Source organism: Pelodiscus sinensis, chromosome 24 (assembly GCF_049634645.1).
Source record: "Pelodiscus sinensis isolate JC-2024 chromosome 24, ASM4963464v1, whole genome shotgun sequence".
In the NCBI taxonomy this organism is placed as follows: Eukaryota; Metazoa; Chordata; order Testudines; family Trionychidae; genus Pelodiscus; species Pelodiscus sinensis.
The window spans coordinates 2,133,105-2,148,341 of NC_134734.1; the positions used below are offsets into that span (position 1 = coordinate 2,133,105).

A 15,237-nucleotide genomic window follows, 5' to 3' on the forward strand; every position below is an offset into this window, starting at 1 on the left:
GCTTAGCACAGAAGTCCAGGAGCCGACCTTGTCCGTGAATACAGAGGCAAAGAAAGCATTGAGTACTTCAGCTTTCCCCACATCCTCTGTCACTAGGTTACCTCCTTCATCCATTAGGGACTGCACACCCTCTCTGATCACCTTCTTCTTGTTGACATGCCTGTAGAAACCTTTCTTGTTATCCTTCACATCCTTAGCCAGTCGCAACTCCATTTGCGCTTTCGCCTTCCTGATAACCCCCCGGCATTCTCGAACTATACATTTAAGCTCCTCCCTAGTCATTTGTCCAAGTTTCCACTTTCTGTAAGCTTCCTTTTTGTGCTTAAGTACACCAAGGATTTCCCCTGTAAGCCAATCCGGTCTCCTACCAGGTTTGCCTCTCTTGCTACGTGTTGGGATGGTTTCTTTCTGTGCCTTCAATAAGGCTTCTTTAAAATACTGCCAGCTGTCCTGGACTCCTTTCCCCTTCATGTTAACATCCCAGGGGATTCTTTCCATCAGATCTCTGAGGGAGTCAAAATCTGCTTTTTTGAAGTCCAAGGTGTGTATTTTACTACTCTCTTTCCTTCCTTTGGTCAGGATCCTGAAATCTACCATCTCATGATCACTGCTTCCCAGGTTGTCACCCACCTCTACGTCCCCTATTAGTTCCTCCCTGTTTGTGAGGAGAAGGTCAAGCTGTGCACGGCCCCTGGTCGGATCCTTCAGCACTTGTACCAAGAAGTTATCCCCAACATTCTCCAAAAACTTCCTGGATTGCCTGTGTACTGCCTATTGGTTTCCCAACAGATGTCAGGGTGATTAAAGTCCCCCATGAGAACCAGGGCCTGCGATCTGGAAGCTTCGCTCAGTTGTTCTCCTCCAGGCCAGAATCCTCTCCTGCACCCCAACACCCTCCAAGACCCTGCCCCCCATCCCCCTACCCCAGGTCACCACTCCCTCCCAGACCCTGCACCCCCTCCTATACACCTCCTCCAGGCCAGAATCCTCTCCTGCACCCCAACACCCTCCAAGACCCTGCCCCCCATCCCTCTACCCCAGGTCACCACTCCCTCCCAGACCCTGCACCCCCTCCTACACCCCTCCCCAGCACCTCAACACCCTCCCAGACCCTGTGCCCCATCCCCCTGCCCCAGGTCACCACTCCCTCCCAGACCCTGCACCCCCTCCTACACGCCTCCCACAGGCCAGAATCCTCTTCTGCACCCCAACACCCTCCCAGACCCTGCACCCCATACCCCTGCCCCAGGTCACAACCCCCTCCTCCACCTAAACACCCTCTGAGACCTCACAACCTCTCCTGCACCCCAGTCCCTTACCCTGTGCACTGTTCTGCACGCAGCCTCCATCCTGCACCCCCTCCACAGAAAAGTGCAGTCCTTGGACACTATCCAAAATTTTGGAGTGGCCCCCTGCAAAAAAGTATCGCCCACCCCTGGCCTAACCTGAGCCCCCACTTGACCTGCTACCCATGCAGACAGAGCCATTGCCTTGAGGTGGCGTGGGTCGACACCTGGCAGACAGGCCCACTGGCTGGACCTGGGCCAGGGGATGATCTCGGGTGTTAACAAAACATCACAAATTCAGTGCCTCGCTTGAAGGCCTCTTTATTAGCAGGGGAGGGGGCACAAGGAGGGGATCCTCACAGACACACACCACGGTCAATGTAGAGGGACCCTAGTATGGGATCAGAGAGTCACATGTGGCAGAGACTCTGGGAAGAGTAAAAAAGGGGGAATTAATGGGGGAGGGAAAAGATTCTTCTTTAAGACTGGTGGGGATGAGATGCGAAGGTGGGAGGGATGGAGAGATGAAAGGAAGGGAGAGAAGGAGGTGGGAGGGAGAGAGAGGAAGGGACAGGAACAGAGGGAAGGGAAAGGAGGAGGTGGGAGGGAGGGAGAGAAGGGAAGGGAGGAGGAGGAGGAGGTGGGAGGGAGAGAGAGGAAGCGAGGGGACAGAGGGAAGGGAGAGGAGGAGGTGGGAGGGAGGGAGGGAGGGAGGGAGAGGAAGGGACAGGAACAGAGGGAAGGAGGGAGAGAAGAAGGGAAGGGAGGAGGAGGAGGAAGGAAGGAAACGGGAAGAGGAGATGAAAGGCCCAGCCCCATGGCTGTGACTCTGCCCAGTGGTGCCCCCTTCCCCAGTCTTTCCCTGATCTTGCCCTGCAGGCTGTGGGCGCATTCTCAGCCCCAGCCAAGGTGGGGGAAGCGTGGGCTCCCCCCAGCTCCCCGTCTGCCAGGGGGAGCGGTCAGGGCGGCTCTGCCCTTGCTGCCCTCGAGGAGCAGAGCGGTGGCATGGCAAGGACGTCTGCCGCCTGGCCTGGCCTCTCCTGCCTCAGGCCAGTGACCAAACAGCTCCTCCCGGGCTGCCCGGCAGGCCCCTTCGGCCCCAGGAGGCAGAGAGCAGGGGCCCCATCTGGCCCCCCAGCATGGCAGCTCCTCAGGCAGCAGTTGCTCAGGCCAGCAGGCGGCTGTACTCCGAGAGTGCCGAGGATTTCTTCACACCATCCCAGATCCGGGCCGCATAGTGGAACCTGCCAGGGGACAAAGCCTGTGGGTCAGCACTGACAGCCAGGGAAGAACGCCCCTGCTGACCCCCGCCTCCTGCAGCCTGCTGCAGCACAACACCCCCTAGTGCTGCCTGGGGTCAGCCCCTACCCCGCCCCCTGTGGAACAGCGCCCCCTAGTGCTGCCTGGGACCAGCCTCTCCCCCCTCCCTGTGGAACAGCGCCTCCTAGTGCTGCCTGGGACCAGCCTCTCCCCCCTCCCTGTGGAACAGCGCCCCCTAGTGCTGCCTGGGACCAGCCTCTCCCCCACTCCCTGTGGAACAGCGCCCCCTAGTGCTGCCTGGGACCAGCCTCTCCCCCACTCCCTGTGGAACAGCGCCTCCTAGTGCTGCCTGGGACCAGCCTCTCCCCCCTCCCTGTGGAACAGCGCCCCCTAGTGCTGCCTGGGACCAGCCTCTCCCCCCTCCCTGTGGAACAGCGCCCCCTAGTGCTGCCTGGGGCCAGCCTCTCCCCCCTCCCTGTGGAACAGCGCCCCCTAGTGCTGCCTGGGACCAGCCTCTCCCCCCTCCCTGTGGAACAGCGCTCCCTAGTGCTGCCTGGGACCAGCCTCTCCCCCCTCCCTGTGGAACAGCGCCCCCTAGTGCTGCCTGGGGTCAGCCTCTCCCTCACTCCCTGTGGAACAGCGCCTCCTAGTGCTGCCTGGGACCAGCCTCTCCCCCACTCCCTGTGGAACAGCCCCTCCTAGTGCTGCCTGGGGCCAGCTTCTCCCCCACTCCCTGTGGAACAGCACCTCCTAGTGCTGCCTGGGACCAGCCTCTCCCCCACTCCCTGTGGAACAGCACCTCCTAGTGCTGCCTGGGACCAGCCTCTCCCCCACTCCCTGTGGAACAGCCCCTCCTAGTGCTGCCTGGGGCCAGCTTCTCCCCCACTCCCTGTGGAACAGCGCCCCCTAGTGCTGCCTGGGGCCAGCTTCTCCCCCACTCCCTGTGGAACAGCGCCCCCTAGTGCTGCCTGGGGCCAGCTTCTCCCCCACTCCCTGTGGAACAGCGCCCCCTAGTGCTGCCTGGGGCCAGCTTCTCCCCCACTCCCTGTGGAACAGCGCCCCCTAGTGCTGCCTGGGACCAGCCTCTCCCCCACTCCCTGTGGAACAGCGCCCCCTAGTGCTGCCTGGGGCCAGCTTCTCCCCCACTCCCTGTGGAACAGCGCCCCCTAGTGCTGCCTGGGGCCAGCTTCTCCCCCACTCCCTGTGGAACAGCGCCCCCTAGTGCTGCCTGGGGCCAGCTTCTCCCCCACTCCCTGTGGAACAGCGCCCCCTAGTGCTGCCTGGGACCAGCCTCTCCCCCACTCCTTTTGGAACAGCGCCCCCTAGTGCTGCCTGGGACCAGCTTCTCCCCCACTCCCTGTGGAACAGCGCCCCCTAGTGCTGCCTGGGACCAGCCTCTCCCCCACTCCCTGTGGAACAGCGCCCCCTAGTGCTGCCTGGGGCATTGGGACTGGTGGTGTCTGCCAGGGTAGAGCCCCCAACCCAACCCCACCCCTTTTTATACATCCCTCAGCTGTACCCATAATCAGGGCTCAACAAATAATGCCCGCGGCGAGTAGATTACAACCCGGAAGAGCCGGGTTTGGGCGATCTGCACATGCGCTGAGCGCCGGACAGCGCAGCTGGCGAGCGGGGCCCATAATCCTTTGCCCCACTATCTCCAGCACCCCCAGCTGTGCCCCTCTCACCAGTTCTTCTCGGTCAGGATGGTGTGGGAGAGCTGGGGCCGCGCCATGGACATGATCTGGCTGCGCAGCTTGGCTATGAGCGACTGGAAGCTGGGGTGCCCCTTGTACCCAGGCAGCAGGGAGAAGAGGGGGCCACCCCCAGGAGCTGCAGGCACAAGGGGGGGAATGAGAACAGCACCGACCCGAGGACCACGGTGGGGGCAGGGCGCGGGACAGCACAAACGGGGCCAAGGGAAGGGGGGGGCGGCATGGACAGCACCACACTGGGGATCACAGGAGGGCAGGGGGAATGTACCACATTGCGGGCCCTGCGGGGAGGGCAGGGGAACTGTACTGAGTGGGGGCCTGCATAGAGGAGGGCAGGACTGTACCACGCAGGGGCTATGAGGGGTGGGAGACAAGGAGACTGTACCACACGGGGGGTCATGCAGGGGGATTGTACTATGATGGTGCCGCAAGGGGGGGGAGGCAGGGGGACTGTACTATGTGGGAGGAGGACGGGGGGACTGTAGCGCACTGGGGTCGCAAGAGGTACAGGACAGGGGAACTGTACCACACAGCAGGGGGCATGGGGGATTGTGCCGCTCTTGGGGCCACACGAGGGGAGTGCAGGGGGCCATGCCCTGGGACGGTAGGCGCCTGCTCCCCAGCCCAGGGGGGGGGACATACGTGACCCACACAAGGCAGAGCAGAGGAACGGGAGGTAGGAGGCCTGCGGGGCGGGATCCCAGAGCCCGACCTGATCTGGGGAAAGAGTCGTCTGCGTCGCTGTCGGCAAAGGGCAGCAGGAAGAGATTCACCTCCGTGTCCAGGTAGTCGTAGGGCAGGCCCGGGAAGATGTTACACTCCAGCATGGAGAGAGTGCCTAGGAGACAGACACACCTTCCAGCTGGCGGCTGGGCAGCGCTAGGGGGCAGGGTGGAGACAGACACACCTTCCAGCTGGCGGCTGGGCAGCGCTAGGGGGCAGGGTGGAGACAGACACACCTTCCAGCTGGCGGCTGGGCAGCGCTAGGGGGCAGGGTGGAGACAGACACACCTTCCAGCTGGCGGCTGGGCAGCGCTAGGGGGCAGGGTGGAGACAGACACACCTTCCAGCTGGCGGCTGGGCAGCGCTAGGGGGCAGGGTGGGGGCTCTCCCCGATGCCCAGCATGGCACTGGGGGGTGCTGAATTACTTTGGGGTGAGCACACCCCCGCTACCAGCCATTCCAAGTCCCCCAGCACTTTCCCTGGCAAGAGCTGGGCCATTAGCTCTGTGGCCTGGTGCAGTCCCACAGGAACCCAGGTGTCCGGGCCCGATTGCCCCACCCCACCCAGGCGGAGCGGCTCACCCTTGTATTTCAGGTGCGAGTGCATCATGATTTTGTCGATAACCACGTGCATCTGCTTCAGGTTCCGGGGACAGAAGTTCTCCCGCTTGGCCTTGTTCTGCAGGAAAACTGGGGCCGGGGGAGAGGGGTGGGGGGGGGGGGGGAGAAAATTTAGCTGCACAGACCCACACCTGAGGGAGTAACTTGGCCCCAAATCACCCAGGCAGTGCTGGGGGACACTGGCTGCAGGGATAGGCTGGAGGCCTCCCCTGATTGGGCATCAAGGCCAGCCCTGGCTGGTGCTGGGGGTGGGGCTCTCCCTGGCAGGGCTGCCCGGTGCCCAGGCTGGCACTGGGGGTGGGGCTCCCCCAGCAGGTCTGGCACAGGGGGCGCTGTGCTGCAGGAGCCGTGCCTGCTCACCGACATGGGGATAATACTCTGTGCCTTCATCGTTGCCCGAGGAGCCACTGGACTCGTGACTGGGGGAGGGCGTGGAGGGTTTCACCATCTCAGCCGTCTGCAGGAACCTGCCAGGGGACACGGGGAGCAGCAATTAGTGGGGGGTGTGGTGGGGGCCGGGTCCCTAAGGCCATTTAGTGCTCATGGGATGGATGGAGAACAGGGCTGAGACCTGGCACACTTGAGTCACACATGAATTGCTGAGGTAGAAGGGGCCAGCTGTGCCTGCAGCCTGGGGCCAGATGGGAGCTGGCCCTCCCAGAAGAGGAAAGGCCCCTTGCCCCTCACCCCGAGCCAGGTAGCCCCGGGCCCGGATGGGAGCTGGTGCCCCAGAGGGGAGGACCCCGGGCCCCGCTCCCTGCCCGCGAGGGCCCCTCTCACCTGTACAGGCTGAGGTCAGTGAACCAGTCCTGCACCACAATGACCACGTGGCAGACGGTGAAGAGGAAGGCTGCGATCTGCAGGGACTGTGAGGAGTGGAGCAGTGGTCAAAGGAGGTCCCCCCCAGGACCCAGGTTCCCCCCCAGAACCCAGCCAGCAATGCAAATGCCCTCCCCACAAAAGGGAACAACCCGGATCCCATTACCCTTCCCCTGAACCCCAGCCAGGGCCAGGCTGGCGCCTCCAAGAGGAACTGGCGCTGTGTCCCCGCGAGCCGGTCAGTCCGCGCCCAGGGGCCAGGCGGGAGCGGTGGGTGGCAGCCTACCTGCATCTCCACGTAGGTGTGCGGCAGGTTGTACTCGGGCGGCAGCTTCCGATCGTTGTTGATGAGATGGTCCAGGATAGAAGGGCTGAGAATGGGCTGGAGGGGAACACGGGGCAGGAAGCGTTACAGCGTCCGTCCGTCCGACCTGAGCGGTGCCAGGGGCTCACACGGACACACACACACAAACACCCCACTCTAACCCTGAATGGGCCAATGGGAAGGAGGGATCTACTCTCTGCCCGCAGAGATCCCGCACTGCTACAGAGCCATGGAGCCAGCCATCCCCATTCTGCCACCACCAGCCCTCGCCCTGTTGACACGTGTCACATAGACTCCATACTGCTACGGACCCAGGGCGCCTCACCAAGCACAAGGCGTCAGTCCTGAGGGCTGAGCTCATCAAGGTAAGGAGCTGAGCGGGCATGGCCCAGCTCTGGCAGAGCCAGCCGCAGACGGCAGAGTGGTGAGGTGCTGCCCCCTAGTGGCCAAAGGCATTGCTGTGCCGGGATCTCCATGCCATTGCTGCCAACGGGGTGGCAGGGCGGGGGCCCCTGGGGACGGGGCAGGGCAGGGACCTGGGTGTCGAGGAAGATGATGCGCTCCTGGGTGATGAAGAAGTCGATGCCGCTGGTCTGGTTCCCCCCACGCTCCTTGATCTCCTGGCTCTGGGTGCGGAACACGTAGGCCCTGGGATGGGGGGAGAAGGTTCAGTGGGGGGGGTTGTGCTTCCTCAACCTGCTTCTTGCCTCCCATCCCCTACCTGACACCCCCCAACATCCCACCACCCCCCTGCCCAGCCCGCACTTCCCCCCAAACGCTTGCCACCGCCCCCCATCTCCCCTCCCATCCACCACAACCCAGCTTTCCCCCTGCCCCGGCCACTCAGCATCCACCCCAGCACACCAGACCCCGGGCGAGCCCCCTCGCACCCCCCACCTTTGATCCTCTTCAGGCTGGTTGGCTGACAGCAGAGACATCACCATGGATTTGCCGGTGCCCTGCAATCCCAGCACCCCGACCACAAGCACGTCTGTCTGGTCCAGCAGATACTGCCGAGGACACAGCACTCAGTGGCAGCCAGCTCCCCGGGAACCCAGCAGGGCAAGGGCAGGGAGCGCGGCACAGGGGGCAGGGAATGGGGCAGGGGCCTGTCCCCTCCAGGGGGTGATGGCTCCCACCCAGCCCCGGGCAGAGACTGGCAGGCTGGGGGGGGAGGGAGAGGGAATGGGGTGCCAGCTCTGCTCTGGCCTCGCTCCCAAGAGCAGAGGGGCACCCAAGGGTCTGTATGTGGGGTGGGGGCACCCCTGGGCCAGGTACCTCAATGGCACTGTCACACCAGTTCATCTGATCGTCCACCAGCTTGATGCTGTGCTTCATCTTCTCTGGCGCCAGCAGCTTCGCCTGGCCCACCACAGCTGGGGAGGGGCAAAGAGACGGGGCTCAGAGACCTACCGCCCGGCCTGGCTACGTGGTGTCCCCGCCCCGTGCGGCTCCAGACCACTGGGGAGAGGCCCCAGGAGTCCTGACCCCCAGCCTCCACACTCACCAGTTGCCAGGAGCCTGGTCCAGCTGCTCAGCTGGGAGGGGTGCTGCCATCCGGTAGCTGGCACTGGGAACCACATGCATGTTAAAGGGACCCAGGGCTCTTCTCCCATCGCACCGCTCTGGGGCTACAGCTTCCTACCCCTTGTCCTGCCCCCAATCCCCACTTGTTCCTAGCACACTCACGGTCCATAGTGCTGCTGGCCGCGGCGGAGCCCATGCCTCGGTTCTGGATCTGGTAGACGGGTTGCGTGGGACGCTGCCCCTCCTTCTCCCCCTTCACGGCAGCTGTGGGAGGCTGGGCAGTCCCCTCTGGCGCCCCTGCTGGGCCTTTGCCTTCCTCCCGTGACTTCATCAGCACAATGGGCTTCTCCATGGGGGGAGGAGCAGTGGCAGGTGGCACCGGAGCTGGGGCTGGGGCCAGCTTGGACTGTGCGGAGAACGAGGTTAGCAAGGACGTCCCTGCTCCCGCTCTCCTTAAGCTGGGAACAGGATCCAGGAGTCCTGCCTCCCAGCCCCTCACCCCTTCCCAGAGCTGGGGCAGAACCCATGGCTCTTGGCCAGTCTTCCCTCTTGCTGGACTCTCCTGGGGTATGTCTACACTACCACCCTAGTTCAAACTAGGGTGGTTAATGTAGGCAACCGAAGTTGCAAATGAAGCCCAGGATTTGAATTTCCCGGGCTTCATTTGCATCTTGCTGGGCGCCGTCATTTTTAAATCCCCGCTAGTTCAGACTCTGTGCCCGCGGCTACACGCGGCACGGAGTAGGTAGTTCGGATTAGGCTTCCTATTCCGAACTACCGGTACACCTCGTGGAATAGGAAGCCTAATCCAAACTACCTACTCCGTGCCGCGTGTAGCCGCGGGCACAGAGTCCGAACTAGCGGGGATTTAAAAATGGCGGCGCCCGGCAAGATGCAAAGGAAGCCCGGGAAATTCAAATCCCGGGCTTCATTTGCAACTTCGGTTGCCTACATTAACCACCCTAGTTCGAACTAGGGTGGTAGTGTAGACAACCCCAGGAAAGTGAGATGAGACGCCCTCACTAAGCGACTGGTCTGGTTAACAGCCTACTGCTGCTGCCAGAGTAACTCCTGCAGCTCCAGGCGGTGGGATACAGCCCTACCAGAGCTGCCTGTGGATGGAGCCGCTCCAGTCCTGTGGGCTGGCACTGCTCTTGCTGGGGGGAGTGTCAGGCCCTAGGGGGCAGCCTCCCCCGTGTATGGGACTTACCCTCTCCGCGGGCGGCTTGGCCAGGATGATGGGCGTCTTCTGCATCACGGACCCGACTGGCTCCTCTGAGGGCTCCTGAGGGAGAGATCGGGGGAAAGGGTGAGAAAGGGGGGGGGTCCCTGCAGTGCCCCAACCCCACCCTGCGGCCCCTCCGCCACTACTCACCCGGCGCTCGCGGTCCCAGGGACCATAGTCGCGCTCCCGGCCCGGCCCAGACAAGCTCTGGGGGCCGCCTGGGGGGCCCAGCTCCTTGTCACGGTTCCATCGGCGCCGGCGGTCGGGGCCGTACAGGCCGGGCTGGCTGTGCCCAGAGTCCGACATGGCCACCGCCTGCAGGGGGGAGGGAGAAGGTGAGAGTCACATCAACACCAGCCCCACAGCAGAGGAATATTGCAGGGGAGAATGTAATAACATCTAGGGACTACTTCCCCAAAGTGGTGGAGGGATACCAGAGGGAGGTGACGCTCAACACCTTGGCACTATTTCCCCAGCATAGGGATTTAGCCCAGAGAACTATCCCTTGGCATGGCGGAGGGATACTGCAAAAGAGAGCCATGGAACTCCCTCCCACGGGTGGTGAAGGGATACCAAACCAAGGAGGCCACTGGGGACTATTTCCCCAAAAAGGCAGAGGACTATATTGCAGAGATTGCCAGGGACTATTTCCCTAGCGTAGAACCATAGAATACTAGGACTGGAAGGGACCTCGAGAGGTCATTGAGTCCAGTCCCCTGCCCCCATGGCAGGGCCAAGTACCATCCCTGAGAGATTTGCCCCACATCCCTAAATGGCCCTGCTCAAGGACTGAACTCACAACCCTGGACTTAGCAGGGCAATGTCGCTGCCCCCACAAGAGACACCATCACCGGGGCCTATTTACTTGGCACATGGAAGGGCGCCAGGGTTAGTCAACCAGCAAGCAACAGAGACCTGGCGGGGGAAGAAGAAAGACGGGGCTTATTACTAGGGACTGTTCACCCTGCTCAGTGGAGGATCAAACCAGCGCACGGCGCCGGGGCTGGCTTTGGGGTTCGCACCGCCAGGCCCTTCCGTGGGGGACTACTTTGCCCCGGAGCGGAGGAATATTTAAGATGAGAGTGAAGGCGCTGGGGTGTTCTCAAGATGCGGATGGATACGGGGCGTGAGGCTGTTGGAGGGGGCGCCATTGGGGTGATGCACCAAGGCCACAGAGCGCCCCGTATCCCTCCGCGGGCCCTGCAGCCTCACGCCCCCCGCCCCGTATCCCTCCGCGGGCCCTGCAGCCCCATGGGGACGCCTCACGCCCCCCGCCCCGTATCCCTCCACACGACTGAGGGGTGACACCCTTCACAGCCCTGCCGACTCCTCACCCCGCGCAGAGGGGCCAATACGGGGGCAAGTGCCCCCACCTGCAGAAGGGGCGCGGGGGAGGGGCGGTCACCCCGGGGCGATACGGCCCGCGGAGGGATACGGGGGCTGCGAGGGGTCACCCCGGGGCGCCGGACCGCCTGTGCCGGGACTCGCCAGGGCTCCAGGGGCTGTGGAGGATACAGAGCGAGAGGCAGCCCCTAGGGGGCCATGTGGCCTGCGGAAGGATACAGACCAGAGGGGTGAGGCGTCCACCCAGAGCTATAAAGCCCGCGGAGGGATACCGGGCGCTATATAAAATAGATCCGGTGGAGGGATTCCGCCCCGGTTATGAAGCTGTGGGGACTCCATGCCCCGCGGAAGGTCACACGCTGCGTGAAGAGGCGCCAGGACCACAGGTCCGGCCGCGGGGTAATAGGTAAAAGGAGGCGCCAACTCACTACCTGCGGACGGATACCCGGCAGGGTAACTCGTCCCAGCCGCCCGCCCCTCGGAGGGATCTGAGGAGTGTAACGCGGCCCCGGCGCTATTTACCCCGCCCCGCGGAGCGATACCTGGGCGCTGCAGCTGAGAGCAGAGGCCGGAGCTGTCTCCCCGGTAACGGCGGAGGGATACCGGGCGGTTCACTGGCGCTGAGGTACCGTGGCGCGGCCGGGACGAGCTGCCGGGGGAGGCCGGCGCGCGGCGCGATCAGAGCATCCGGGCGCCGGCTGGGAACGAACCCGCTCGGCCACCGTTGTTTTCCGAGCGCGCCTGCGCGCGAGGGGGGCGTGGCCAAAAATGGCGACCTCTCAGGCGCACGCACGGCTGCCGCACATGCGCACTGCTCCGGCCTGGGCCGCCGAGATCCCGGCTCAGGGGCGTGGCCTCCCGCCAGAACTCGGCTGTCGCCGGGGAACACCCAGTGCGCATGCGCACCGAGCGGCGGCGGGAGGGGCGGGTCCAGGCAGGGGGCGGAGCCTGTTCGCGTGGTCAGGCGCTGCTCCCGCTGACTCAGTTTCCCTCCGCGCCCAGCGCTGCGCGGGGTGGGGGAGGGGCGCGTGGAGCTCGCGGCTGTGGAGGGGGGGCCGTGACCCCCCCCCCCCGCCTGGGTCCGGGCCGGGGGCTCCCGCTGCGCGGGGGGGGGAGCGGCCCCGGGATCCTCCCGCCCCCCCCCCCCGGGGCTGCCCCCATTTCCTGCGCGCGGGCGGGGCTGGGGCCTAGTGGTTAGAGCGGGGGGGGGGCAGGACTCCAGCACGTGCTGATCCGACCCTGCCCCCCCGCCCAGTGGGGCCCTGCGGGGGGTGCGAGCTGCCCCCCCCAGGGAGTTTCCTGCTTCCCTCCCAGGCCTGCACGGAGCCCCCCCCGCCATGGAGCTGGGGGCCGAGATCGAAGTGACCGAAGACGGGGCCGCGGAGGAGCTGCCGCTGCGGCTGGTAGGTCCCGGCGCTGCGCTGGGCGGGTGGGTGCAGCCACCTCTGGGGTGGGGCGCAGCGGCTGCTTGGACAGGAGCTCCCGGCCCAGCCCAGAGATGCAGCAGCCTCTGGAGAGGAAGGGGGCGGCTGCGTCAGGCTAGAGGGGCAGGAGCATCACGTTAGCGAGTGCGGGTGGTTTTGGACTGGACCCAGGTCCTTCCTCCGCTGTTCAACTGGAGCAAACTCCATAGAGAACCTGGTGTGGGGCAGGGTTGGGGGATTCCAGCGCGCCGGAGCAGGGCTGGGGGTCGCAGTCACAGGGAGGAGGGATTCCTCTACTGATTCCCCACTCACCGGATTCCCCAGTGTGGCTTCTCTCCCTCACTAACCCCCCTTTCCTGCCCCCCAGGAGAACGCTAAGAACTGCCTCTCGTGGGAAGGCCTGGAAGCTTCCAGCAGCGATGACGACGGGGAAGCCGGCGCCCCCACTTTCCTGCCCCCTTTGCGCCCACCGCGGCCCCTGGCACCGCACCGGCTGGCACCCCCCTTCGCCACCAAATCCTTGCCTCTCGAGAACATCATCGTCCCCTTCCGTCCGGGGCCTGCTGCTTCTTCCCCAGGGACCCAAGTGTTTGGGGCCTACCAGTGCCAGGAGTGCTGCCAGGTCTTCGTGGAGGAGTGGCACTATCTCCAGCACAGCCAGGAGCATGCGCAGGAGCTGGCCCGCCGGCCCCCACCAGCCCCACCCCGCTCTCTAACCCGGAGGAAGCAGCGCTGCCCGGAGTGTGGAAAGAGGTTCTCCCACCAGCCCCGCTTCACCAGACATGTCAGGTGGCACCTCAAGCTGGCACAGGCAGGCATCTGGGTGCAGCGGAGACTGGGGGCCCGGCCTTGCTCCCTCACCTCCTATGTGTACGAGCCGCCAGGAGTTGGGGAGAGCCAGGAGGGTTCTGGGGGCGTCCCCTGCCCACGAGGCAGTCGGGAGGGTGTGCCCAGCCTTAGGAAACAGCAGGACAGAGCCCGCTCTTGGAGGCATGTGGGACAGTCAAAGGGGCGGCAGATGCCCACAGTGCCCAAGACCCAGAGAGCAAGCAAGGGACGGACCATGGAACGGCCAAAAGGGACCCGGCGGCGTAAACCAACTCTGGGCCGGGAGTTCGGTCTATCCAGGCCAGTTGGCACGAGTCCTGTTCAGCCAGTGACCGTGGAGGATGAGGGGCAGGATGCCATCTTGGACAGCAAGGTTGGCATGAGCCCTCCACAGCCCCTGAATGGCCAGGTTGGCGGGAGCACACTTCAGGCGGCCATCTTGGACGGTCAGCTTGGTGCAAACACTCTTCAGGCAGCCATCTTGGATGGCCAGGTTGGCGAGAGCTCTCTCAGGACGCTGGTCATCACCGCTGAGGAGGAGGCAGCCATCTTGGCTAGCTTGGCTGCCGGGACTCCACCGGTACACCTCAAGGAGGAGGCAGCCATCTTGGCTAGCCTACTGGGCGCTAACTCTCTCCATTCTTTCCGGACCGTGGTGATGGGAGCGGAGGAGCCGGCGGCCATCTTGGAAAGCCAAGTTGGCGTGAGTCCCCTCCACCCTACACCCTTGCGGGCAGACGAGGTCCCACCCTCGCTGTTCCTGGAAGCCGAGCCCGGCCTTAGCACAGCGCTGGATGCGGTGACCTTCCGCCTGGTCCCGTTGCTCCCCGACTCCCAAGGGCTTGTCCCGTGGGGCAGCCAGATGGCAGGAGAGCTTCCTGACGAGGCTGGAGACGTTCAGCCCACGGCTTTCCAGCTCACGGGCTACCTCCCGCCGCTCAACCAACAGTGTCGCCCCCCAGGCCTGGCCAAGCCGCCCCCGTCTCCGCGGGCCCCCGTGCTCCTCCACCTCATGCCTGCCCACCCTGGCGAGCTGTCCCAGGTGCTGGAGCTGGAGTACGCGCCGGGCAGCGGCTTGGAGGCGGAGGCCGAGGATGATTACATCGTGGTGGAGCTGGAGCCAGACATCAGCAGCTGGGAGGAGGTAGTGGCTGGCCAGCCTGGCACGGCGGGGACGGAGCTCTCCTTGGGTGCCAGCTGGCACCGGCACTTCCGGTGCCCTGACTGCGGGGTGCGCTACGGCCGGGCAGCCCAGCTGCGCTCCCACCGCCGGGGGCCCGGGCGCCGACTGTGTGGCTGCGGCCGGCCCTTCCGTGGCCTCCTCCACATCCTGCGACACCATCTCTGGCAGCTGGAGGCTGCGGCCTTCCTGTGCGCCGCCTGCGGGGAGGCCCTGAGGGGGCGCCGGGCACTGGGCCGGCATGGCAGGCGGCACCCTGGTGCCCCCTGCTTCCGCTGCCCCTGCGGGGCAGGATTCCAGCGTCTGCCCCGGTACCTCTGGCACCGCATCCGGAACCAGCCACCTGGCCTGGGTGTCTACAGCCTGGCCAGCTTCCTTTCCCCGGCCTGAGGGGGACCATGTGAGGTCTCTCCCTGCTAAGGGGCTGATGGGCTCAGGGGTGGGGGAACAGGGCCCGGGGCCTGTCTCCTCCAGGGAGCAGCGGCTCCCATCTGTCCCCGGGACAGGGGCTGATTGGCTCAGGGCAGGCAGAGAATGGGGCACAGGGCCAGTGCCCTCCAGGGGGTGCTGGCTCAGGACAGACAGAGAATGGGGCACAGGGCCCGTCCACTCCAGTGGGCACTGGCCCTCACACGGGGTCTGGAGGACTCGAGCTACCTGATTCTTGTAATTAGATTGTTCCTAATTAAAGAGCTAACAAGCGGCCGTTGTCGCCTCTTCTCCCCCCCTCCTGGGACCTGGCCTGAGGGTGTTGGTGATGGGGTGGGGGCTTCCCCAGGCAGTGCTGAAATTGTGAGGGGGGGTCAGTGTGCCCCCACCTGCCATCTCCGCACACACGCGCCATCCTCCCTTCTGAGGGGCCAGGTCAAGCTCTGCCAAGCAAGGAGCGGGCCCCGTGTCCGGGAGATTGTCTAGGGCTGGGGGAAGCCACAGGGCATTCAGAGCGGGAAGGGGGGGCTT

General features: G+C 64.5%; 2 protein-coding genes across 10 annotated transcripts; one reads left to right on the forward strand and one right to left on the reverse strand.

Moving 5' to 3' along the window:
- Positions 1-1,590: 1,590 nt before the first annotated feature.
- Positions 1,591-11,526, reverse strand: SMG9 (SMG9 nonsense mediated mRNA decay factor). Of its 7 annotated transcripts, none has more exons than XM_075908248.1 (15): positions 11,388-11,526; positions 9,652-9,816; positions 9,487-9,561; positions 8,439-8,682; positions 8,257-8,319; positions 8,028-8,125; positions 7,647-7,759; positions 7,286-7,397; positions 6,711-6,806; positions 6,386-6,471; positions 5,966-6,072; positions 5,567-5,674; positions 4,974-5,099; positions 4,235-4,379; positions 1,591-2,530 (listed from the first exon to the last, which is right to left on the reverse strand). In XM_075908248.1, exons 2-15 carry the CDS (start codon positions 9,805-9,807, stop codon positions 2,452-2,454), a joined length of 1,608 nt encoding a protein of 535 aa, XP_075764363.1. In that variant the 5' UTR covers positions 9,808-9,816; positions 11,388-11,526; the 3' UTR covers positions 1,591-2,451. The 7 variants fall into 7 exon arrangements, with proteins under 7 accessions (XP_075764363.1, XP_075764366.1, XP_075764368.1 ...); XM_075908251.1 differs by lacking the exon at positions 11,388-11,526 and adding an exon at positions 11,277-11,352; XM_075908253.1 differs by lacking the exon at positions 11,388-11,526 and adding an exon at positions 11,274-11,334.
- On the forward strand, positions 11,332-14,979 carry LOC142819701 (uncharacterized). Of its 3 annotated transcripts, none has more exons than XM_075908247.1 (3): positions 11,332-11,470; positions 12,160-12,248; positions 12,637-14,979. In XM_075908247.1, exons 2-3 carry the CDS (start codon positions 12,183-12,185, stop codon positions 14,665-14,667), a joined length of 2,097 nt encoding a protein of 698 aa, XP_075764362.1. In that variant the 5' UTR covers positions 11,332-11,470; positions 12,160-12,182; the 3' UTR covers positions 14,668-14,979. The 3 variants fall into 3 exon arrangements, with proteins under 3 accessions (XP_075764362.1, XP_075764361.1, XP_075764360.1); XM_075908246.1 differs by having other exon boundaries at positions 11,343-11,470; positions 12,101-12,248; XM_075908245.1 differs by lacking the exon at positions 11,332-11,470 and adding an exon at positions 11,604-11,737.
- The last annotated feature ends 258 nt before the right edge of the window (positions 14,980-15,237 follow it).

What these genes read in the sequence shown, in the direction of transcription:
- SMG9 (XM_075908248.1), bottom strand. Translation starts at nt 9,807, where the DNA reads ATGTCGGACTCTGGGCACAGCCAGCCCGGCCTGTACGGCCCCGACCGC. An exon ending in CCAAGCCGCCCGCGGAGAGG is followed by an intron (nt 8,683 to 9,486) that starts GTAAGTCCCATA and finishes TTCTCCGCACAG; the next exon opens with TCCAAGCTGGCCCCAGCCCC. An exon ending in GGTGTGACAGTGCCATTGAG is followed by an intron (nt 7,760 to 8,027) that starts GTACCTGGCCCA and finishes TGTCCTCGGCAG; the next exon opens with TATCTGCTGGACCAGACAGA.
- LOC142819701 (XM_075908245.1), top strand. Translation starts at nt 11,614, where the DNA reads ATGGCGACCTCTCAGGCGCACGCACGGCTGCCGCACATGCGCACTGCT. An exon ending in CTGTCGCCGGGGAACACCCA is followed by an intron (nt 11,738 to 12,159) that starts GTGCGCATGCGC and finishes CTTCCCTCCCAG; the next exon opens with GCCTGCACGGAGCCCCCCCC. An exon ending in AGGAGCTGCCGCTGCGGCTG is followed by an intron (nt 12,249 to 12,636) that starts GTAGGTCCCGGC and finishes CCTGCCCCCCAG; the next exon opens with GAGAACGCTAAGAACTGCCT.